A 25975-nucleotide genomic window follows, 5' to 3' on the forward strand; every position below is an offset into this window, starting at 1 on the left:
ACAGTAATTCATTCATTTGTATTGCTGAATAATATTCTATTGTATAGCTAGCTATACCACAGTTTGTTTATTTAGCAGTTGATGGGTATATATATGGGTTGAACATTTGTGTGCATGTCTTTGTGTGACCATATGTTTTACTTCTCTTGCTGTGGTAGATACCTAGGAGGGAATTGCTAGATCATATGGTGACACTGCTGAATACTGTATTTTGGGGAACTACAAACTGTTTTCCAAAGTAGTTGCAACATTTGACATTCCCACAAACAATGTATGAGAGTCCTAGTTATTCTACATACTAACCTTTGTTATTGTCTGTCTTTTTTATTAAAGCCAACCTATTGGGTGTGCAGTGGTATCTCATTTTGATTTTTTTTAAATTTTTTCTTTATTGATTTTAGAAAGAGAAGAAGGGAGAAGGATAGAGAGATAGAAACATCAATGAGAGAAAACATTGATTGGCTACCTTCTGCATGCCCCTCACTGGGGATTGGACCCACAACCTGGGCATATGCCCTGACCAGGATTTGAACCAGTGACTTGCTGGTGCATGGGTCAACACTCAACCACTAAGCCAGACCAGTTGGGCTCTCACTGTGATTTTTTAACTTGCCTTTTCCTAATGGCTAATGATGTTAAACATATTTTCATGTGCTTATTGGCCATTTTATATTTTTGGGAAAATGTCTATTTAGATGCAACACCCATTTTTAGTTGGGGCTTTTCTGTTGTTGTAAGAGCTTTTTGTGTATTCTGGATACAAGTCCCTCATTATGTATCAATGCTTTGCATTATTTTCTTCTATTTTGTGGCTTGTCTTTTTACTTTCTTTTTTAAATATTTTTAAAAATAGATTTTTAGAGAGGAGGGAAGGGAGAGGGGGAGAGAGAGAAACATCAATCCTCCTGCAGCCCCCTACCAGGTATTGAGCCTACAGCCTGGGCATGTGCTCTGACCAGGAATCAAACCAGCAACCTTTCGGTGCACGAGATGACACCCAACCAACTGAGCCACATCAGCTAGGGCTCTTTACACATTTTTGATAATGCCCTTCGAAGAATAAATTTTTTTAATTTTGATTAAGTCCAGTTTGCTTATTTTTTTTGTCACTTGTGCTTTTTGTATAGTTTCTAAGAAAGCTTTGCCTAATTCAAGGTTGCAAAGATGTACCCCTATGTTAACTTCAAAGAGTGTTATAGTTTAGCTTTTACATTAGACCAGTGATTCATTTTTAGCTATTTTTTTATGTGGTGTGAGGTAGAGGTTCAACTTAATTTTACGCCTATGGCTATTCAGTTGTTGCAGCATCATTTGTTGAAAAGACCATTTTTCCCCAGTGAATTGTCTTTGCACTTGGTCAAAAATCAGCTAACAATATATGTATGAATTTATCCCTGATCTCACAATTCTATTCCACTGATCTATATATCTATCCTTATACCAGAACCATAGTCTTAACTAGTGTAGCTTTGTAGTGAGTTTTCAAGCTGAAAAGTGTGAATCCTCACCCAGCCAGAGTGGCTCAGTTGGTTGGGCATCATCCTATGCACTGACTGAAAGGTTGCCAGTTTGATTCTCTGTCAGGGCACATACCTGGGTTGCAGGTTCGATCCCTGATTGGAGTGTGTAAGGAAGGCAACCAATCAATGTTTCTGTCTCACATCAATGTTTTTCTCTCTCTCCCTTCCTCTCTCTAATCATATCCTCAAGTGAGGATTTAAAAAAAAAAATTGTGACTCCTCCAACTTTGTTCTTTTTTGAGATTGTTTTGGATAGTCTGTGTCCCTTGCCATCTCATATGAATTTTATAACCAACTTGTCAATTTTGCAAAAAAATTTAACTGAGATGTTCATAGGAATTATGTTTGTCTTGTTTGAGTACCTGAGATCATTTTACAAAAATAAATTTCTCCAGTCTATAGTCCCCAGTTAGTTATACATACCTGGGCTCTTACTTCTGTGCCTCCCAGCAGAATACTCAGCAGAAGACCCAGCAGAGAATACTCAGGCATTAGATATTCCTTTAGAGAAAGGAGTGCATTTTTGCACTCTGTTTAATAATCTTATGTTTATAAAGTACTTTATAAATACGAAGTATGATATTACAAGGCACGTCTTGCCTTAATCATTAAGATAACTAGTTACCTCATAAGAAATTCACTTGAACTAATTCTACATGATATAAAGAGTGATAATCCTTGCCTTAAATTTGGGTATGAGTTTAGAATACATTTCTAGCCATTAAGCTGACTAGTGCTAAAATGACAATTTAAGAAACCTAAATAGATTAAGCAGACCATCTCCCTCTGAATCGTATAGCCCAAGATTGCCAAGCACTATTCCCTACTGCACACTGCTAATACAGAATTCTGCCAAGAAATCTATTTCCTTTGTCATTATATACTAAGAATATATTACTTGAATCATTTCTCTCTTTTTTTAATGTTTTTTAGAGAGAGAAGAAAAGAGAGGAAGAGAGAGATAGAAACATCAACCTCGATCGGCTGTCTCCTGCATGCCGCTACCAGGGATCAAGCCCAAAACCCGGGCATGTGCCTTGACTGGAAACAGAACCAGCGACCTCTTGCTGCAAAGGTCCACTCTCAACCACTGAGCCACACCAGCCACGCTCACTTCAATCATTTCTTTCTGTTTTGATTTAGGATTAAATTTTAATTGGTAATGCACTGCTACCTGTAGAGGGCAGTGGTGACACACCTAGACATTACAAATAGGAGGCACTACCTGAAACAGAACACTGGAGAGCTGTGGATAAACTGCTGATCCACAAAACAGATAATCCTTTTGCTTGGATTAGTGCTACTTTCCAGGGAGATCCCTAGGGGACTGAGCCGGCTCAGCATTAGCCAAACAAAGAAAAATAGAGTGCACCTTGGGCTGTTGTTGTTAAACTCAGGCTACAGGACTCATTTGGAGCCTTTACTGTAAAAACATGCCCCTGCTTTCCCAAGACAACCACGAGTGCCTCCAGAAACAGTTTTGCAGGCCATCCACGTGGAAGCAATTTCTGCTCCTGCCCAGGGCTGAAGCATATAATGCAGACATTCACCAAACCACGAAAAAAGAAAGGGACACCAAGGCTATGCCTGACATCAAGGTAAGACAATCTCCTCAATTCATGATCTTTTCTTGACAAGGAAATAGTTTATTGAGAAAGAATATAAAACCATAAGCAAGCTTCAAAGTCATTGCTCACTTTATCTTATTGACATTATATCAAAGTTGTTTTCAAGTCAACCCCAAGAGAAACACCAAAAACCTTGATTATAATTACCTGATCTGTCCAATTTTCTCCAACCTAAACAACTTTCCTTTACCAAGACAAATGATTTCATTTCTGTTTTGTTTGTTTCAGGAGATAATGTTTTATAAAGTAGAATACTTTGACAAATTTTTGTGACTATTGCTATTAACCCTTGAATGTTTTTCTCTGTTATAAAGATTATATCCCATATAGTAGTAATAAAAGAAAAATTATAGACTGTTTTCTACAAAATTTGCTAGATAAAAAAAATTAATATACCAGTGAAGGAACATACAAACATTAAGGAGCAAAAGGGATGTTTTCCCTAAAATCATAATTTTCTAAAGTGAATTTCCTAAGCATGAATTTCTACCACTAGATAACGTTATTTCCTCAAAAAGAGACAATTTTCTTGCTTAGTGTTGTGTATATCTTTGCAAAAAATACAGTTTAAGTCTGTAAATCCTCTTAACTATTAATAGAATTATCTCTTAAAAGGTTATTTGGTGTGTTGGGGGATGAGCATGTGTTAATGTCTAACAAATAATGAGCAGAGCTCAGAATTAAATGCTGCAAAATCATCCTATAGCAAACCTGTCCAAATAACTTTAACACAAAAAAATTTATCTGTCCCTGTACCATGGCTCATATCCTGATAAGAATCATTTATTAGCAAACTATTTAATTTTCTGGCCTTACCATTTCCCTCAATGTTTTTTTAATTTCCCTAAGAAGAAAGAAGTTTTTTTATAATCATTAGGAAGATTTTTCTGTAGAAATGTACTGACTTGTGCTTTTGAGCTTTCAGACATATGTGAACAAATAGCATGAATTTGCACACCCCACTATTGTCACCTAAGCAGAAGGTCTTTAGGAAACTAGAATGGAGTGGGTCACGATGGCCAGAAGTCCTTAATTAATGGGCATCTAGATGTGTTCAAAACATGCAGAGGAGATTTCTAAAAGATTGAATTTGTAGGCTACTCGGAGGAAACAGCAACAACATACATATGTTATGAGTGTGCACGTATGTGTGTATAAAATATGTGCACACACATATAATTTCAAAATTTTAAGCTGAATCACAGTCAAATAGATTAAAAAAGTATTTAAGAATCAGCAGTATGCCTTTCCTCAACATCCTCGAACAAACCATACTACTGGTGCTGGACAGTGCAAGCTGCCACCCTGACCACATTGACCCAAGTAAACAGGTTCCAACCTGTACAACAGCAGGTGTGAGCAGTCAGGAGTGATCCAGTTTGAATGGTACTGACCTCTCCACTCAGTTTTGCCTTAAAAAGTCCTTTTATGTTGCATCTAAATACAGATGCACATATAAGTGAACATTCTCCTCTTCTAGCAAATATAAGCTTGGCAGGATTCTGCTCATTTTGATTCTACTAATATCATTGAGTCCTTACTATCTGTAAAATCTTGGCCTAGGTTTTAAGAAAGAGAAAGATATGCTCCTCCCTCTCTACAGACTTACAGTGCTGAGGGGAAAGACAAACATATTAACATTATCATCATGCTATTATCATATTATCAGCATGACTCATGTCAATCGTAATTACATTCTTTAAATCAGTAAGGCAGTAAGAAATCAGAGATGAAAGTCAGTCTGGAGTAAAACAACTGAAAAAGATTGAATGAAAGAGTAAAAGAGGTGAAATTTAAGGTAGACATGAAATAATGTCTAGGAATATAGAGAAGTAGACAGGGAGAACATGGGCTACAATGTATCCTAATGGCTCAGCGATTGAGCATTGACCCATGCACCAAGAGGTCGCCAGTTCGATTCCCGATCAGGTCATATGCCCAGGTAGTGGGCCTGATCCCCAGTGGGGGGCATGCAGGAGGCGACAATCAATGTTCTCTCTCATCGATGTTTCTCTCTCTCTCTCTCCCTTTCCCTTCCTCTCTCTCTAAAATCAATAAACGAAAAAAAAAAATGTATCCAGATGTCCAGAACCCAGTGATAAAACCCTCCAGAAATCCTTGCCCTAAGCCTAACACCTAATACAAAAATTAAACCAAAATAGTTCACAAACTTAAATGTACAACTATATGTAAAACTATGAAACTTTTAGACAAAAAAAAAAAAGAAGAATATCTTTGTGGCCTAAGGCTGGGCAGAGTTTTTAAATATCAAAAGCAAAATTTAAAATTTTTTATTTTATTTTATTTTATTTTTTTATCCTCATCCGAGGACATTTTTCCATCCTTTGTTCAGGTAGACTGGGAGGGAGAGAGAGGAACAGAGAGAGAGAGAAACATCGATGTGAAAGGGACACATCGAGTGGCTGCCACCCGCACAACCGACCAGGGCCGGGGACAAACTGCAACTGAGGTATGCGCCCTTAGCGGGAACCGAACCCGGGTCTCTCAGGACCGAAGGCCGACGCTCTAACCGCTGAGCCAAACCGGCCAGGGCTCAAAAGCAAAATTTATTAGAAAAAAATAATAAATTGGAATCATGAAAAATAAAAAAGTACTCTGCAATGACCCTATCTAAGAGGATGAAAAGACAACATACATGCCATCTCTCTTGGCCTGCTGGGCGTCGGTGCAACGCAATGAATTTCAATCACAAACTAGTTAGAGTGAGGGGGAACATCGCAAGAGAGCAAATGCTACAGATCTCTGGATGCAGCCCAATTTATTTGCAAAGGGGTTCCCCAGGTTACATGTTGATTTAGGTAATTATTTCCTTGAGATGGCATCTCTGCTGACCATACAGGCAAGCCCTTTCTCTTTACTTTTTACAGTGAGAAGAAACATCAAAAGAGATAAAAAAATAAATAAATAACAAACCCATCAATACCTGGCCTTCCTTGCCCATTATTCGCTCAGGGTGGTCTTCCAACCCTTTGACATGCAAACCTTATCTATTTTCATGCAAACAAAACATTCAGTTCCAAACGAGGGTGGTCTTCCTGCCCTCCAGGCAAACCTACCTGTCAACACACACTTTGATCCTAGGCTGGCCAGGCTTGAGAATGCATATCACAAGGTTACATTTTGTTCATCCACCAAACCCCCATCCCTACAATACAGACGTCAAGATAATGTTGACAAACGCCATATCTAACAAAGGGCTTGTATCTAGAATATATGAAGAACTCTCAAAACTCAAGAATAAAAAAACAACAATCCAACTAAAAATATCAACAAAAGACATGAACAGACATTTCCTCAAAGAGCATATAGAGCAGGTAAGTGCACATGAAAAGATAATCAACATCATTAACCACTAGGAAAATGCAAATTAAAAGCACAATGAAATATCAATACATACCTAACAGAATATCTAGAATGAAAAACAGTGAGAAAGCAAATGCTAGCAAGAATGTAGAGGAACTAGATCACTCATACGTTGCTGGTAGGAACACAAATGGTACAGCCAATTGAGAAACAATTTGTCACTTTTTACAAAACTAAACCTGCAAAGATCATTTGGCCCAGTAATTTCACTATTGGGCTTTTATCCCAGAGAAATGAAAACCTATGTTCACACAAAGTCTTTGTGTTAATATTCATAGCAGCTTTATTCATAATAGCCAAAAACTAGAAACAACTCAAAAGCCTTTGAAGGGATGAAGGGTAAAACAAACTGGTACATCCATGCTATGGAATACTGTGAAGCAGCTAAAAGGAATAATGAGTGATGTCTATCCCTTCAGTAAATCTCAAAGAAATGATGCTGGGGGGTAGGGGAAGCAAATCCCAAAAGGTCGCATGCTGAATGATTCCATTTATATAACATTCTTGAAATAAATGTATAGAGAACAGATTAGTGGTTGCCAAAGATTAGGTGGTGGATATAGCTACAAAGGTGGCAGTACAAGGGAGTCTTGTGGTGATGAATCAGTTCTTTACCTTATTCTCGGCAGTAGTTACAAAAACCTGCACACTTGATAGAATTTCATAGAAACACACACACACACACACACACACACACAAATGAATGCACGTAAAACTTATAAAATCTGAATAAGGCCCTGGCTGGTTTGGCTCAGCAGTTAGAGCATTGGCCTGCGGTCCAGAGAGACCCGGGTTCAGTTCCCACTAGGGGTACATAACTCAGTTGTGGTTTGTCCCTGGCCCTGGTTGGGTCGTGCAGGTGGCAACCACTCGATGTGTCCCTTTCACATCGATGTTTCTCTCTCCCCCCCCCCACTCTATCTGAACAAAATATGGGAAAAAAAATCATCTGAATAAGCTCTTTGAATTATTTCCTGCTTTTGATATTGCCCTAGACTTCTGAAGTTTCCATTGGGGGGAACTGAGTGACGAGTACATGGGATCACCCTATACATTTTTGTTTTTCAACTTCCTATGAATCAATTGACACTGATGCTAGGCTGGGGAAGGCAGGAGGGGGTGGGAGTGGGAAGGAGAGGGCCAATGGAGAAGAAAGGGGACATCTGTAATACCTTCAGCAACAACAACAAAAAGTTAATAACACAAACCTCCAAAGGCAGGTTAGACTAATGATACCAATACAACAATTGCCAACATTTATTGTTGTGGTTCTTTAGGCTGTTCTTTCATTTTGATCCTCAGTGGTTTTGATGCCACTAGACCTATTTTAGAGATTAGAAAACAAGTTTGGAAATACTGTTGGTTACATGTGTGAAGTATGAGTGATTTCAACCTAGGTTTTTCTGAAATTGATTTTATTACTAATTCAATAGCTTCTGACAGTGATTTAGAAAGTAAGCTATAATTCTGTAGGCTTGAAGCCAGCCTTCTCGATAGTGTTTTTTCTGTGCATTCTGCCCAAAGTACCCTAACATGGGCCACTCATTTACTACAAAATAAATTAGTACCACACACACACTCACACACTTGTCTTCACCCGAATTTTTTCCCCACAAGGCTTTTTGCTTCCTTTCCTTCAGGGCAGGGAGTGCAAGTGGGAGGCAGGAAGCACCCTGGACCAGTCACTCTTCCTAAGTGATACACATAAGAGAGAACAGAACGCTTTACAGCACCCTGGCAAGAAGTCAGTTATCTACCTGTCTATCTACTGACCAACTGATCAATGGATATAGATATAGATATATATGTTTACGTATTTGCGCATTCTTTCTCAGTTATAAAAGTTGTCTGAGCTTTGTTTCAACAACATTATTTTTCATATCACTCCAACGTCAGTGCTACTGCGAGAGTGCAGATTTCTAAGTGCTTCCTGTTCCAGATATGTGATCCCTTAGGCAGCTGATGGAAACACTTATTTTGAGACCTTATACACTGAAAGGAGAAAAATAAATGTCAAGGCCCCAAAGGGTAATGAAAAAGACAATGGAGCTTTGTGTGACCAAAAGGATAGAGGAAAGAAGAAAGGAAAGATATCTTAGAAAGAAAGGTATTTTACATGTGATATCCAATATCTTCACATTAACACATTCAGAAGACAACATTATTTTCCTGCCTCCATTTGTGAAAGATTAAGTTACTCCACTGAGAAGGATAAAGTTGGTTCTTATATTTTTAAAGACTGTGAAAAAAACTTCTGTAGTAGTTTAACCCTTCAAATTTTCACAAACTGCTTTAGGAAAAGGCTCATTTGCAAGTCTGTCATGATTATATCTTTCATAGTTAGTTAGCCAATACATGTTTATTGGCAGTCCTCCAGAACCTATTGTCAGGTGTTTCCAGATGAGGCAAAGGGAATGCGATTCAACAGGCACCTGACTCAGGGGCTTTGAGTTCTCCATGAGCCATATATACATGGTCTTCCTTTGATGGGGACCATCAAAAAGCCCATGGGTGTAGTCACTGGAAAAGTGAAAATAGTTCTTCAATTACTCAGCTTCTAGTTCACAGAACACAGGACAATCTGTGTGACATTAAGAGCAAAACGAAAATAAAGTCAAATAGTATTTCAACTTGTCATAAAAGGTATTATTATCCCAGAGTTTTGCTTATATATCTAATGTGAACTCTCTTTTTTTTTAAATCCTTACCCCACGATATTTTCCCACTTATCTTCACACACAGTGAGAGTGAAGGATAGAGAGAGAAACATTCATCGTGACAGAAACACATTGACTGGCTGTCCCCCGCACAACCCCAATCAGGGTCAGGGATGAACCACAACCGAGGTTGCCCTTGACCAGAATCAAACCCATGACTCATTGATCCATGGGCTGATGCTCTAACCAATGAGCCAAGCCAGCCTGGGCTAATATGGACTCTCTTAACTTGATGAAGCATTTAAGATACCAGCTAATGCCTTTCAAAGTAATAAATGAAAATGTGATCAATTTAAACATGAATGGCAAAAAGCAACAGCCAAAATCCACCCTATAATGTTCAAAAAATTTAAGAAGTGAATTATGTTTTCATGAATAATAAAATAATATGTTTTACCTTGAAAAACACCAGATACCAAATAGTAGATTCTCAATGTAGATAGACCAACTCAGACAACTCACCTACATCAGTTCATGCAGTAGTAACACAAAAACACCTAGAATCTCAGAGGCTTAACAAATGGAAGCATATTTTTACTCATGTCATAGTTTGATGTAGATCAGGCTGTTTTTCCCCAGGATGAGGGCTGCTTTCATCTTGTGGCTCTGTAGGCATATCCAGAAAAGGGAGAGTAGTAAAAGGGGCACCAGGAGTTTACCTCTCTCATCAGAAGGTGAATCCCATTGCTTGCACGCATGTTCATACTTATTGACTAGAGCCAGGCACATGGTCAATCTAGTCACAAAGAAGGCAGGAAAACACAGAGAAGACCAAGGTACTGACTGAGATGCTGTATAGTCCCCACCACACTATCCACTCAGCTATAATCTCAAATTGCTAATAGAAAACTCAGATGACTACACACCAAAAAAGGAAACATCTTATATACATAGAAAAGAATATATATTTTTTAAAGGTATATTTAAATATATAGAAATATAGTTATGTACATACGTAAAGAATGTATCATGTACATCTGTTCTTTACACTTGAGTTGAAAAAAGTAAATCCTCTCAAGGTAAAGATTTCAGTTATTAATTATTTTTCATTAATAACCATAAAGTCAAGTCTCTGGGAAACTGTGACTCTTCCACTCCTCCAGTGGGAATGTCATGGAAAAGCCGAGAGTTGGCTTGCTACAACACAACATGAGCATCTTCATTTTCCCCACTAGAAGTAAAGCTTCTTCAATTTTGAAAATAACAATGTATAAAATAGATCCACATCTGTTCTGTCTTTTAAAGTTATAGATTAAAAACTTGTAAATACAAATTTTAGTCACATTTGCCAATTTTCTAACATTTAAATAATTTACTTTCAGGGTTTTATATTTAAAATTGGGTTTTCTCTAGTGAATTATATTTCCGTAAGCCAACATCTCCACCAGGCACCACAAAGTGACTTGTTTTAGCAAAGATAAATAATATTTTATTGTGAATCTTTGTTCTTATGAGGCTTTTTTGAATTAGAATGGGTTGAAGGATATGTAACATTATATAGTTCTTGAGACTGTAAACCTAGAGTTTCTGAATGCAGAAATGAATGGCAGTGATTCTAAAATGGATGGCTTCCTATGGCCTCATGCATATTACTAGTCACACCAACATCCTTTTAAGGGTGCTGTGGTCTTGGGTCCAATTATACAAGGGGAGGACATTACCCTTGCAGTGGAGAACCCATATAGAACATCTCTGCAGCCCCACGTCAGCGTTGCTGGTGGGAGGTTCTGCCTACTGAGCCAGAATGCTTTCTGCTGCTACTGGGGCTCTGCTGCAGATTAATATTGACTATATGATTATAGCATACTCACATAAGAAACAAAGAAAACATTTTAATAATGTACACCTGTGTTGTACTCATTATAACATTCAAGCAGATGTTTCATTTCTGAAACTAGTGTGGTATCCCCTCTTCCCCCAGAAAAACCTCTAGAAAGGAAGTTTTACATGGAGATAAGACTGATTCAGCTAACAATTTAAAAAACGGAGGAAGACTTTTACTAACAAATCAGACACCACAAAAACTAAAATTATTAAAATAGAAAAATATGTGTGGAAAAAGTCTATCAGAACACAGAGGAGAAAGATAAAAAGTTAAAATTGTGAGAGAAGAAATAATAGATATGGAGAATATATCTTGGAAATTCCCCTTAGGTAGGGATAAAAGAAATAGGTAAAAGGAGGGTCTGAGCAGATAAAACAGCAATATTCAAGTAAAAAGTGAATGTAAAACATGACTATTCTTTAAATGTTTGATTATATTATTTTAAAAGGGGGTGTGGGGAATGAGGCACGAGAATTACAACTCCAGATTAAATTCATAGGCACAAAGAAAGGGAAAAGAGAAGAAACAGCGGGTCCTACTGTTCATGTCCAATAAAAGGAAGTCGGAAGGGGTTTCTTTTCTGTTATGGCTAGGATAATTAATACAGTTGTAAGAGTGCCTTTGAAGAAGGTTCAGGTTGGAGTTGGTAAAATGAAAAGCGATATGCCTTACTTACAAATTATTCCTGAAGAGAAAACACAATATACAGAAAATTGTAATAATAATAGAAACACTAAGAAAACGTCAAAGAACAGTTGGCAAAAGCAAGACTGAACGGGATAGCTATGAAAACAGTGAGAAATGGGTGACTGCTGGATGAACAGAGCCCTGAGGAAGGAGTGAGCAGGTCCCTTGGAGATGGGGAGGTCTGTGGCCTAGAGAGGAAAGACTAAAACTAAGGGGACTCGGCCATGCTATTTATACGTGTAGCATGGGAGGGGTCCATGGAACAGAAAGGGTTCTCTTCTCCTCCAACAGAGTCATCCATTCCAGGGGAAGTTGTGGGCACACTTTATCTTCAGGAAGGGCGCCTCTGGGGAGGCAGTACTGAGGCTTGGGGAGCAGTGAGGGACAGTGTCCTGTGCACAGACTGGTTCCTGGCCCACCCGATGTAATATCGCAGGTGCCAGAGGGGACAGCACTAAAAAAAGGGGCAGAGGGCATGCGGGAGCTGAGAGACTTGGTCATCAGCCCAAGGAGACACCCTGGAGTCTTCCAGAAATAACTGAATATACTCCACGTACAGGGGATGAAGTTCTGCCAGGGTCAGTTGGAGCTCAAAAGAGTATTTGCTGGTAATGTGGCCCCATTTTATTAAACTGTCGGCAGATGAGGCCCGAGAACTATGAGTAATGATTCCATGACAGTGGAAAAAGTACCCAGTTTAAATGGGACTGTGCTCATACTTTTTTCAAAAAGCCCCAAAGGAGGAACGTGGAAGTGTTTTCAGAAGAAATGACACGTGCTCTTCGACTTGTTTTAAAATAATCCAGGGAAGAAGAAGGGGGTGGGCAGATAAGAGATGAAGCATAATTGGCAATATGCTGATAATTGTTGAAACTGAGTGATGGATATGAGGTTTGTAAGTATATTTGCTATATGGTGTATTTTTTTTTTAATTAACATAAATGTCATTTAATCTTGAAGACTAGAAATTGAAATTTAAACTTTAGCCCTGGCCGGTTTTGCTCAGCGGTTAGAGCATCGGCCTGCGGTCCAGAGAGACCCGGGTTTGGTTCCCACTAAGGGCACATACCTCGGTTGTAGTTTGTCCCCGGCCTTGGTTGGGTCGTGCGGGAGGCAGCCACTCGATGTGTCCCTTTCACATTGATGTTTCTCATTCTCTCTCTCCCTCCCACTCTATCTGAACAGAAAAGAAAAGAAAATTTAACCTTTAGCGGGGAGGAGGTTAGATGGCTGAAGCCTAAGGAAGTTTATCCGCATGTTCCAAGCACAGGACTGGACTTAAGGCTAAACCGCAGAACGTTGAACTTAAAAAACCACCTGGTGCCCTGGCTGGGATGGCCCAGCAGCAGAGCGTAGGCCTGCAGACCAATGAGTCGCGGGTTCGATTCCAGTCTAGGGCACGTACCTCAGTTGCGATTCCTCCCTGGCCCTGGTCAGGGTCCAGGGAGACACCAGTGATGTGTCCCTCTCACATCGAGTTTCTCTCTCTCTCCCTTTTTCTCTTCTCTCTCTCCTTCCCACTCTATCTGAAGATAAATAGAAAAATATCCTCAGGTGAGGATTTAAAAAAAAGAAAGAAGGAGAAACCAACTGAAAATCACTGACTGGAAATACTGCCCGAGGGGAGCACAGGAAGGAGACAGAGGAAGAGCCCAGAGGGTGCGCGGACTCCAGCTGCGCGGTGCGGCTGGGAAGGCGGAGTGCAGCTCCTGCCCCAGGGAGATGGGGACTCTGGCCCCCACAGACACCCCCAAACGAGAGCAACAGAGCAGGGAAGGGGAGCCCACCTAGCATCGAACAGTGAGACTTGGAGGTGATTCGGCCCATGGGGGGGATTCAGCACTATCCCAGGACAAAAGCCAGTGCGTGGTTGCGGTGCCAGCATGGAAAGCTCCCTGATTGTTGGAGCTGGAGGCCAATCTGAAAAGCACACCGAGCGGCGGCCTGGGCAGGTCGGGCAGCAGTGAATTCCGGAGCGTGGGTGTTCACTGAAGGAACTCTGACAGGCTAGCCAGAGCGCCTGTGCAAAGAGGCCCATTCCTCCCTACCTCAAGCTAAGAGGAGGCACCCCTCCCCTCACCCATGGAATAGCTCTGCGCTGGAAATCAGCACCCCAGCAGGAGGTCCTTGCAGGGAGGGGATTTGGGCTTCTGGCCAGGAGGGAGTTTGGGCAGAAGCCCCACCAGCAAGATCCAGCCAGTGCTGAAAGATTAAAGAGCCAAGCAGGGCATTGTTTTTTTGTTTGTTTTTTCTTCTCCTCCAACCTTTTTTTTTTTTTTCCTGTTCTTCCGTGCTTCTGGTGGCAACCAGGCAGTGCCAGCAACCCAGGCAGAGCTGAGGCATTGAAAAAAGAGGAAGAGACTGCTCGCCCCTCCTATAAGCTACAGGCACCACCCCCAACACAAATCTGTTTAAACCACCCTGACTGGTCCTGATACCCTCCAAAGCCCAAAGCCCAAAGCCCTAGGAGAAGGGAAAGCCGCCCAGAACAAATATATGCAGGGGGCAAGCCCCTAAGGCAACTGATATGTATTTTTATCCAGGCTCTGGGCTAGGCGCTGACTACCTGTGTTCCAGCCCTGCAGGACTTTAGTCAGGAGGCCCAGGGCCAGACAAGGCCAGCAATTCACATTGGCCTGTACCAGAGAACTGCCCAAGAGGACAGGGACCCACACCCAAGGGGACAGATCCAACAACACTGGAGCAAAATCCAGTGAGCTCCATAAACAGCAGATCCAAGGTTTTAGTTGTTGTAGTGGTTGTTTTGGTGTGCATGTTTTTATAATTTTTATTTTTAACTCAACTTATTTTGTACTCTTGTTATCCCATTTTTTTACTTTCCCATTCTATATTTTATTCAATTTAGCATTATTACTTTCTAAAAATATTATTATTTCTGTCATTATTTTCAACCTTTTTTGGTTTTTTTTATTATTTTTATTTTATTTTAATTTTAATTTTGCTACAGATGTTTCTCCTTTTTTACCCCATTGACACCCTTCTCCCCATCCCCCCTGCCCCGTCCCCGGCTTTGTTATCCACGTCCATTGGTTATTCATTCATGCATATAAGTTCTGTGGTTTATCTCTCCCCCCCACCCCCTCTTCTGAGGGTTGTAGTCTGTACCCTACTTCCATATTTCTGGGTATACCCTATTCCTCAGACTGAATATAATATTCATTATATTCCATATATAAGTGAGATCATGTAGTACTTGTCTTTTTCTGCTTGGCTTGTTTCACTTAGGATTATACTTTCCAGATCCTTCCATGTAGTCTCAAAGGATAAAAGATCTTTCTTTCTTACAGCTGCATAGTACTCCATTGTGTATATGTACCACTGCTTTTTTATCCATTCATCTACTGATGGACACTTGGGCTGTTTCCAGATCTTCTATTGTAAATAGCACTGCTATGAACATGGGGGTATATATATCCTTTCTGATTGGTGTTTCAGGCTTCTTAGAGTATATTCCTAGAAGCGGGATCACTGGGTCAAATGAAAGATCAATTTTTAATTTATTGAGGTAACACCATAGTTTTCCATAGTGGCTGCACCAGTCTGCATTCCCACCAGCAGTTCACTAGAGTCCCCTATTCTCCACACCATCGCCAACACTTTGATGATTTGTTGATGGCGGCCATTCTGACAGGTGTGAGGTGATACCTCATTGTTGTTTTAATTTGCATCTCTCTGATGATTAGTGATGTTGAGCATTTCTTCATATGTCTCTTGGCCATTTGTATGTCCTGTTTGGAAAGGTGTCTATTCAGATCCTCTGCCCATTTTTCAATTGGGTTTTTTGTCTTCCTTTTGTTGAGTTGTATGAGTACTCTACATATTTTGGAAATTAACCCCTTATCTGATGTATCATTGGCCATGATGTTCTCCCATACAGTGGGTTGCCTTTCCATTTTGATGATTGTTTCTTTTGCTGTGCAGAAGTTTTTTAGTACCATGTGTTCATTTTTTCCTTTGTTTCTATTGCCTTAGGTGATGTATCAGTGAAAATTCTGCTGTGTATGATGTATGATGTTTGAAATTGTGTTGCCTACATTTTCTTCTAGAATTTTTATGGATTCATGGGTCACGTTTAAATCTTTTATCCATTTTGAATTTATTTTTGTGTATGGTGTAAGTTGATGGCCTAGTTTCATTTTTTTGCATGTAGCTGTCCAATTTTCCCAACACCATTTATTAAAGAGGTCTACCTTTTTTGTTAAACTTATCTTTATTGTTGAATATATTACAGATGTCTTTATTTTTTACCCCTTGATCCCTTCCCCAGTCATGTCCCCTCCTGCTTTCCCCACACTATTGTCTGCGTCTATTGGTTATGCATATATGCATGTAAGTTCTTTGGCTTCTCTCTCCCTGCCCCACCACTCCCCTTCCCTTTGAGGTTCATCAGTCTAACAACCAATTTGTACTTCCTAATCCCTTCATCTTTTTCACCCAAGTCCCCTCCCATCTGGCAATCAACAAAAGTTCTGGTCAGGATGGTGTGGCTCAGTGGTTGAATGTTGACCCACGCACCAAGAGGTCACCAGTTTAATTCCCAGTGAGGGCACATGCCCAGGTTGTGGGCCAAATCACCAGTGAGGGGCATGCAGGAGGCGGCCAATCAATGTTCTCTCTCATCAATGTTTCTATGTCTCTCTCCCTCTCATTTTCTCTTTCTCTAAAGTCAATACAGGAAAAAAGTACATCTATATTAAAAAAAAAAAAAAAAAAGTTCTCTGTATCTCTGAATCTTTGTTCTGCTTGCTCATTAAGTTTTTAGATTCAATTTTTGATAGATATGTATTTATTGCCATTTTATTGTTCATATTTCTTTTTATCTTCTTCAAGAAGACCCATCAACATTTTAGATAATACTGGTTAGGTGGTGATGAACTCCTTTAGCTTTTTCTTGTCTTGGAAACTCTTTATATGGCCATCGATTCTAAATGATAGCTTTGCAGGATAGAGTAATATTGGTTGTAGGTTCTTGCTTTTCATCACATTAAATATTCCTTGCCACTGCCTCCTTACCTGCAAAGTTTATTTTGAGAAATCAGCTGACAGCCTTATGGGAACTTCTTTGTAGGTAACTAACAGCTTTTCTCTTGCTGCTTTTAAGATTCTCTCTTTGTCTTTAACCTTTTGCATTTCGATGATGATGTGTCTTGTTGTGAACTTCTTTGGGTTCATCTTGTTTGGGACTCTCTGTGCTACCTGGACTTCTCTGTCTCTTTCCTTCACCAAGTTAGGAAAGTTTTCTGTCATTATTTGTTCAAATAGGTTTTCAATTTCTTGCCCCTCTCTTCTCCTTCTGGCATTCCCATGATGCAAATGTTGGTACGCTTGAAGTTGTCCCACGGGCCCCTTATACTATCCCCATTTTTTAAATTCTTTTTTCTTTTTGCTGTTCTGATTGGGTGTTTTTGCTTCCTTATATTCCAATTTGATGGTTCGCTTCTTGGCTTCACCTACTTTACTATTGATTCCCTTTAAATTATTCTTTATTTCAGTTAGTGCATCCTTCATTTTTGACTGGTCCTTTATTATGCTCTTCAGGCCCTCACTAAGTTCACTGAGTGTCCTTTTAAGCAGTGTTTTGAACTCTGCATCTGTTAGATTGCTTATCTCCATTTCATTTTGTTCTTTTCCTGGAGTTTTGTTCTGTTCTTTCATTTGCGACATGTTTCTTTATCTTCTCATTTTGGCTGCCTCCCTGCATTTTTTTCTATGTATAAGGTAGAGTTGCTATGTCTCCTAGGCTTCCTAGGGTGGCCTGTTGTAGTAGGTGTCCTGTAGGGTCCAGTGGCACAGCCTTTCTGATCACCCCCGTTTGGCCCTTGAGGTGCACCCTTTGTATGGACTTTACACCCTTTTGTTGTAATTGAATCTTGATTGCTGTTGGCACATCAATGGGAGGGTTTTACTCAGGCTGATCAGCTGCAAGGACTGGCTGTGCCCACTAGCCACTGACCTCTGACTACCTTGGATGATCAGCTGTGTAGGGTCCCACCACACAGAGCAAGACTTACTTCAGCAAGGCTCTGGTACTGACTGAGTCCATTCCTTGAGTATGTCACTTGTAGAGGTGGTTGGGTGCTTTGATATGGTCTGAAGCTGTCCACTGGGTATTCTGGCTCTGGGACAAGGTCAGCCACTGCCTGTGTTCTATCCAGCGCCACCAGGCATAAGCTACAAAGTGATCTGCCAATGGCTGCTTTTGGTGCTGAGCTTTTAGGCGCCCAGGTGAAGCCAAGCTGTGAACCAAGGCTGGCTGCTTCTAGTGCCAGGCCTGGGGCCACTCAGTGACAGGTATGGGGCCTGCTGTGGCCAGATGCTGCTTGCTTGAGAGAATTTAGAAAAATCTGAAGCAAGAGCCAAAACAGGCCAATCCTATGGTAAAGCCCCTGGAAACAGCTTGGGTGGACCTAAAAGTTTGGTGGGGCAGGCCTCAGGTAATCACTAGGGCAGGGCAAACAGATGAACCACATTGCTGGAGTCCCAGATATGGCGGCCATCTGCCTGCTCTCTGGGGGAAGGGCTCACCAAAGGAACAACAGCCTCTTCCAGCACATCTGTCCAGGAGAAAGCTGCCTCTACAGTACTCACTCCAATACCAAACAACTCAGTTCTTCCCTGTATGTCTCTGATGCCTTTCAAACTGCCTCCCCTTCAAGTTTCAGCTCAGAGGGAGCTTGTCTGAGTAAGTCCGTGCACAGGCTCTTTAAGAGAAGCTGCCTGGGGCTCCAGCAGCCTCAGCCTCCCTCAGCCTCAGTTCCCACTGGTTTTTACAGCCAGAAGTTATGGGACCATCTCTTCCTGGCACTGGAACCCTGAGCTAGGCACCTGGTGTGGGATGGGGACCCTTCAATCCTCAGGGAGGACCTTCCCAGCCAAGGTATCCTCCTGATTTTTATCTTCCACATGTAGGTGTGGGATCAGCCCGTCCACACCTCTGTCCCTCCTATCAGTCTCGATGTGGCTTCTTCTTTAATTTTGTAGACTTCCATTTAGCTCGATGTCAGGTGGTTCTGAAGGATATTTGTTCTGTAGTTTAGTTATAATTTTGATGTGGTTTAGGGCAGAGGCAAGTACCACATTTACCTATACCACCATCTTTCTACCTTTTAATTTGTATACTTACCTTATTTCTGGTCTCTGCCTTTTTTGCTTTTATATTATTTTTGTTTGTTTGTTTGTTTTCCCTCTCCTAACACTTTTGGTCTCTTGCCTTCTAGTATTTCTTTTTTCTTCTGTGAGTGTGTGTGTATGTGTGTGTGTTTTCTGTTTATTTGTCTTTTAAGCTTTTTGTTGAGGCTGGTGCTATTATAATTGTTGATCCCATATTTTTTAAACGTGTTTTTGGTTTGGTTTGATATTGCCTTGCCTTCTTTACTTTCACATATATATATATTTTTTTTTTTCTCTCCTTTTTCTAATTCATTTGGTCTCATGCATTCTAGTTTTTAGTGTGTGCGTGTTTCTGTATGTGTGTGTGTTTTCAGTTAGTTTGTCTTTTAATCTTTTGGTTGAGGCTGGGGCTTTTATCATTGTTGATGCTGATACTTTTTTCAGGTTCTTTTTAATTTGATCTGGTTGTGCCTAGCCTTCCTTACTTTCATTTTTTTCTCTTCCTCTTCTAGTTATTTTGGTCTTACACCCCCTATTATTCTTTGTGTGTATGTGAAAGTGTGTTTTTTGTTTGTGTGTCCTTTAATATTTTTGTTGAGGTGATTGCTTTTGTTATTGTTCATGCTTATATTTTAGGGGGTTTCTTTTTAGTTTGCTCTGGTTTTACTTTGTTTTGTTCTGTCAACACCTATATAACAGTTGGCATAAGGGTCAATAGTGTTAGGGTTGAGACTCATAGTCGACATCCCTGAGGACTGAGCCCACCCACAAATGGACAATACCAATCAAGACCCAAATTCAACAGGAGAGCCAAATAACACACAAAAAGGTCATTCCTAGAGCACCCAGCTTAGAAGATCAAGTAGAATACTCCACTGGGTCCCACAAGAAGGTCACCACACCAAGACTAGGAGGCATAGCCGTCTTCTCTGATATACACCAACCCGTCTATGTTTCCCAATATGCCTTACCTGGCCCTGAACTACCAGACTGCTAAAATGGTGAGACAAAGAAACAACCCCAAAATGAAGGAAAAGGAGGAATCACCATAAAAGGAACTACATGAAATGAAGGAAAATAGTTTGTCAGATAAAGAATTCAAAACAAAGGTGTTAAGGGTGCTCAAACAACTTAGTAAAAACTATCAGCAACTTAATGAGGAATACACCAGCATAAAAAAAGAGGTAGACACTATGAATAAAAATCAAGTGTAAATGAAGAATAACATAACTGATATAAAAGTACCTTTGAAGGATTCAGTAGTAGATTAGAAGATGCCGAAGACTGAGTCAGTGAGTTAGAAGACAAAGTAGAAAAAAACGCCCAGTTAGAGCAACAAATGAAAAACAAAAATTAAAAAGCAGGAGGAGAATTAAGGGAGCTTTGGGACAACACAAACTATAACAACATTCACATCAGAGGGGTACCAGAAGCAGAAGAATAGGAGGGGAAAAATGCAAAAACAGTTTGAAGAAATAATGGCAGAAAACTTCCCTAACCTAGTGAAGGTAAAAGTCACACACGTCTAGGAAACACAGAAAGTCCCAATCAAGATGAGCCAAAAAAGACCCACACCTAGATACATCATAATTAAAATGGCAAATGTTAAAGACAAAGAAAGAATCCTAAAGGCAGCAGAAGAGATTTGGGACATTACCTACAAGGAAGCTTCCATTAGACTATCAGCTGATTTCTCAACAGAAACACTGCAGGCCAGAAGGATGTGTGGCATGAAGTATACAAAGTAATAAAAACCAGGGATCTTAATCTAAGACTGCTCTATTCAGCAAGGCTATCATTCAAAATTCAAGGTGAAATAAAGAACTTTGCAGACCAAAAAAAAAAAAAAAAGGCTAAAGGAATTTATTACCACCAAACCAGCACTGCAAGACATCAAAAGAACTGTTGGAAGAAGAAGAAGAAATGGGGGAGGGGGGGAACACAGGCATAAAGAATTAAAATGGCAACAAATAAGTACCTATCAATAATAACCTTAAATGTAAATGACTTAAAAGCTCCAATTAGCCTTGGCCGGTTTGGCTCAGTGGTTGGAGTGTCGGCCTGTGGTACAGAGAGGCCCAGGTTCGGTTCCCGCTAAGGGCATGTACCTCGGTTGCAGTTTGTCCCCAGCCCTGGTTGGTCATGCAGGTGGCAGCCACTCGATGTGTCCCTTCACATCGATATTTCTCTCTCTCTCTCTCCCTCCCACTCTCTCTGAACAAAAAATGGAAAAATGTCCTCAGGTGAGGATAAAAAAAAAAAAAAAAAGCTCCAATTAAAAGACATAGTGTAGCAGACTGGATAAGAAAACATGACCCATATATATGCTGTCTATAAGAGACCCACCTCAGAACAGAAGAGTCACACAGTATGAAAGTGAAGGGATGCAAAAAATTTTTCAGGCAAATGGAAATGAAAACAAAAAAAGCTGGTGTAGCAATAATTATATATGATAAGATAGACTTAAAAATGAAGGCTATAATGAGAGATAAAGAAGACTACTGCATAATACTAAAGGGATCAATCGAACAAGAGGATATAACCATGGAAAGCATATATGGACAGAATATGAGAGCGCCAAGATATATTTTAAAATTTCTGGAGGACTTCAAAGGAGAGATAAACAGCAATACAACCATAGTAGGGGATTTGAACACCCCACTGACATCACTGGATACATCTTCTAGACAAAAAATTTAACAATGAAATAGGGATCCTAAATGAGGCACTAGATCAGCTGGATTTAGTTGATATTTATAAAACATTTCACCACAAAACTGCAGAATATACATTCTTCTCAAGTACACATGAGACATTCTCAATGATGAACCACATGTTAGGACACAAACTAATTCTCTACAAGTTTAGGAAGATTGAAATCATGTCAAGTATCTTCTCAGATCACAATGGCATGAAACTAGAACTCAAAAACATTCAAACACATGGAGACTAACATGTTATTAAACAATGAATGCATACCAGTGAGATCAAGAAAGAAATAAAAAACTTCCTGTAAACTAACAAAAATGAACATGAAATCTATGGGACACAATGAAAGCAATTCTGAGAGGGAAGTTTATAGCAATATAGGCCTACCTCAAGAAGCAAGAAAAAATTATAATAAACTATCTAACCCTACAACTTAAGACTCTAGAAAGAGAACAAAAAGAAAAACCCAGAGTTAGTAAAGAAAGGTATAATAAAAATCAGAGTGGAAATAAATGACATGGTTTCTTTGATCTTTTGTATTCTTTGAAAAGTCTCTAAGAGCTGGTTCTTTGAAAAAATAAACAAGATTGGTCAACCATTAGCCAGACTCACCAAGAAACAAAAAGAGAGAGGACCAAAAATAATAAAACTCAGAAACAAAAGAGGTGAAGTAACTACTGACACCACAGAAATACAAGGAATGTAAGAGGATACACTGAACAATTATATACCAACAAATTCAACTACCTAGGTGAAATGAACAAATTCCTAGAATCATACAGTCTTCCAAAACTCAATTGGGGAGAGTCCGAAAAACTGAACAGACCAATAACAACTAAGGAAATAGAAGCAGAATTCAATTAACTCTCAGCACACTAAAGCCCTTGTCCAGATGGCTTCACAGGGGAATTTTACCAAACATTCAAATAACTAACACCTATTGTCCTCAAAATATTCCAAAAAAATTCAAGACAAAGGAAGATTTCAAACCCCTTTTTATGAGGCCAGCATAATCCTAGTCCAAAAAACACATAAACACACTACCAAGAAAGAAATCTACAGACCTATATCCCTGATGAACATAGACTCCAAAATTCCCAACAAAATTTTAGCAAATCAGACCCAGCAATATATTAACAAAATTTCTCACCATGACCAAATGGGATTTATTCCAGAGATGCAAAGCTGATACAATATATGCAATTCAATAAATGTGATACACCACATAAATAAATTGAAGGATAAAAATTATATGACCATATCAATAGGTGCTGAAAATCATTTGACAATATTTAGCACCTATTTTTGATAAAAACTTTCAGCAAAATGGGAATAGAAGGATTATACCTCAACATAATAAAGGCCATATAAAACACACCTACAGTTAGTATCATACTCAATGGGCAAAAACTAAAAGCATTTCCCTTAAGAACAGGAACAAGACAGGGATGTCCACTTTTGCCACTCTTGTTTAATATAGTACTGGAAGTCTTAGCCACAGCAATCGGACAAGAAAAAAAAAAAAAGAATAAAAAGCATCCAAATTGGAAAGGAGCAAGTGAAACTGTCTTTATTCACAGATGACATGATATTGTACATGGAAAACCCTAAAGACTCCACCAAAAAACTGCTAGATTTAATAAATGAATTCAGTAAAGTAGCAGGATACAGAATCAACATCCAGAAATCATTGGCATTTTTATACACCAAATGAACACACAAAAAGAGAAACAAAAAAAAAATCCCATTTACCATTGCAACAAAAAAATTAAGGTACCTAGAAATAAACTTAACCTATGAGGTAAAAGATTTGTTCTTGGGAAACTACAAGACATTGAAAAAAAGAAGTAGAAAAAGATATAAAAAAGTGGAAGCATATACCATGTTCATGGATGGGAAGAATTAACATCATTAAAATGTCCATAATGCCCAAAGCAATTTACAGATTCAATGCAATCCTAATTAAAATATCAATGGCATATTTCACAAGTCTAGGACAAATACTCCAAAAGTTTATATGGAACCAATAAAGACCCCGAATAGACACAGAAGTCTTGTAAAAGCAGAACAAAGTTGGAGGGATCACAATTTCGAATATCAGGTTATACTACAAAGCCATTATAATCAAAACAGCTTGGTACTGTCACAAAAACAGTCATTTAAATCAATGGAACACAAGAAAGATTCCAGAAGTCAACCCAAGCAATTATGCTCAATTAATATTGGACAAAGGAGACAAGAACATACAATGGAGTCAAGACAGTCTCTTCGGTAAATGGTTTTGGGAAAATTGGAAGCTACATGCAAAAAAATAAAACTAGACCACCAACTTACACCACACACAAGAATAAACTCAAAATGGATAAAAAAAAAAAAAAAAAACCTTAAATGTCACTCATGAAACCATAAAAATCCTAGAAAATGTAGACAGCAAAATCTCAGACATTACACATAACAGAATTTTCACTGATACATTGCCTAAGGCAAGAGAAACAAAGGGAAAAAAAATGGAATGACATCAAACTAAAGTTTCTTCACGGAAAAACAAACAAACAAACAAACAAACAAAAAACAGCATCAACATGAGAAAGGAACAACTCAACAAAAGGAAGACAAACAATCCAAGTAAATAATGGGCAGAGGACCTGAACAGGCACCTCTCCAAGCAGGACATACAAATGGCCAAGAGACATATGAAAAAAATGCTCAACATCACTAATCATCAGACAGATGCAAATTAAAATGACTATGAGGTTTCACCTCATACCTGCCAGAATGTCTGTCATCAACAAATTATCAAGCAACAAGTGCTGGCCAGGGTGTGGGGAAAAGGGGACTCTAGTACACTGCTGGTGGGAATGCAGACTGGTGCAGCCACTATGGAAAACAATATGGCGTTTTCACAGAAAATTAAAAAGTGAACTGCCATTTGACCCAGTGATCCCACTTCTAGGAATATATCCTAAGAAGCCTGAAACACCAATCAGAAAGAATATATGTACTCCTATGTTCATAGCAGCACTGTTTACAATAGCTAAGATCTGGAAACAGACCAAGTGTCCATCATTAGATGAGTGGATAAAAAAATCTGCGGTACACCATGGACATAGACAACAATGCTGGGGAGGGGGAATCGGGAGGAGGATATCAGTAGGGGGGAAAGGAGAAACATGTAATAAAAATAAATTAATTAAGAAAAGAGAAACATACCTTTAAGAAAGCACAACATTACATCAACAGCTCCAAATCCTCTTGTATAGACTTTCTGCAATAAACAGCCAAAAACAGGCAAGAAAAAAAAAAAACACATCTGTGATATGTTTACACAATGGAACACTATGCAGCTGTAGGAAAGAGAGATCTCTTGCCCTTTGAGAGAACATCAAAGGATCTGGAGAGTATTATGCTAAATTAAATAAGCCAATCAGAGAAAGACAAATATCACATGATCTCACTTATTTGTGCAATATAATGAACAAAATAAGCTGATGAACAAAATAGATCCAGAGACATGGAACTAGGGAATAGACTGACAAACCTCAGAGGAAAGGAGGATAGAGGGACAGGAAGAGATACACCAAAAAACTTATATGCATATGTGCATAACCAATAGACACAGACAACAATACACTGAAGGTGGAGAGAGGAAGTGGAAGTACAAAGGAGGGTGTCAGAGGGCATATCTATAACAAAGTAATAAATAAATGTGCTCTGGCCAGTTTGGCTCAGCAGTTAGAGTGTCAGCCCACAGACCAATCAGTCACAGGTTTGATTCCAGTCAAGGGCACGTACCTCGGTTGCAGTTCATCCCCAGCCCTGGTCGGTCATGCAGGAGGCAACCAGTCAATGTGTCCCTCTCATGTCGATGTTTCTCTCTCTTTCCCTTTCTCTCTCTCTCTCTCTCTCCCACTCTATCTGGAGACAAATAGAAAAATATCCTCGGGTGAGGACTAAAATAAATAAATAAATAAATAAATAAATAAATAAATAAAATTAATTTTTTAAAAAATGTAAAGGGATGCTGCAGTATGAGAGAACATATTTACTCATGATACATCAGATAAGAAATTCATTTCCAAAATACATAGAGTACTCATACGACTCAAAGAAAGGTAGATAAACAATCCAATTAAAAATGGGCAAAGGACCACCCTGGCCGGTTTGGCTCAGCGCTTAGAGCGTTAACCTGTGGCCTGGAGAGACTTGGGTTTGGTTCCTGCTAAGGGCATGTAACTCGGCTGCAGTTTGTCCCCGGCCCTGGTTGGGTTGTGTGGGTGGCAGCCACTCGATGTGTCCCTTTCACGTCAATGTTTCTCTCTCTTTCTCTCTCTTCCTCTCTCTCCTTCACACTCTATCTGAACAAAAAATGTCCTC

General features: G+C 39.4%; 1 protein-coding gene across 1 annotated transcript in view; it reads left to right on the forward strand.

The window, feature by feature from the left end:
* Positions 1–2889: 2889 nt before the first annotated feature.
* The window catches only part of RGS20 (regulator of G protein signaling 20), a 155586-nt gene continuing 132500 nt past the window's right edge, over positions 2890–25975 (forward strand). Inside the window, 1 exon segment of the mRNA XM_036264117.1 lies at positions 2890–3118. Coding sequence (XP_036120010.1) covers positions 2954–3118 — 165 coding nt within the window. The 5' untranslated portion in view covers positions 2890–2953.

Source organism: Molossus molossus, unplaced genomic scaffold (genome assembly GCF_014108415.1).
Source record: "Molossus molossus isolate mMolMol1 unplaced genomic scaffold, mMolMol1.p scaffold_m16_p_16, whole genome shotgun sequence".
NCBI lineage: Eukaryota > Metazoa > Chordata > Mammalia > Chiroptera > Molossidae > Molossus > Molossus molossus.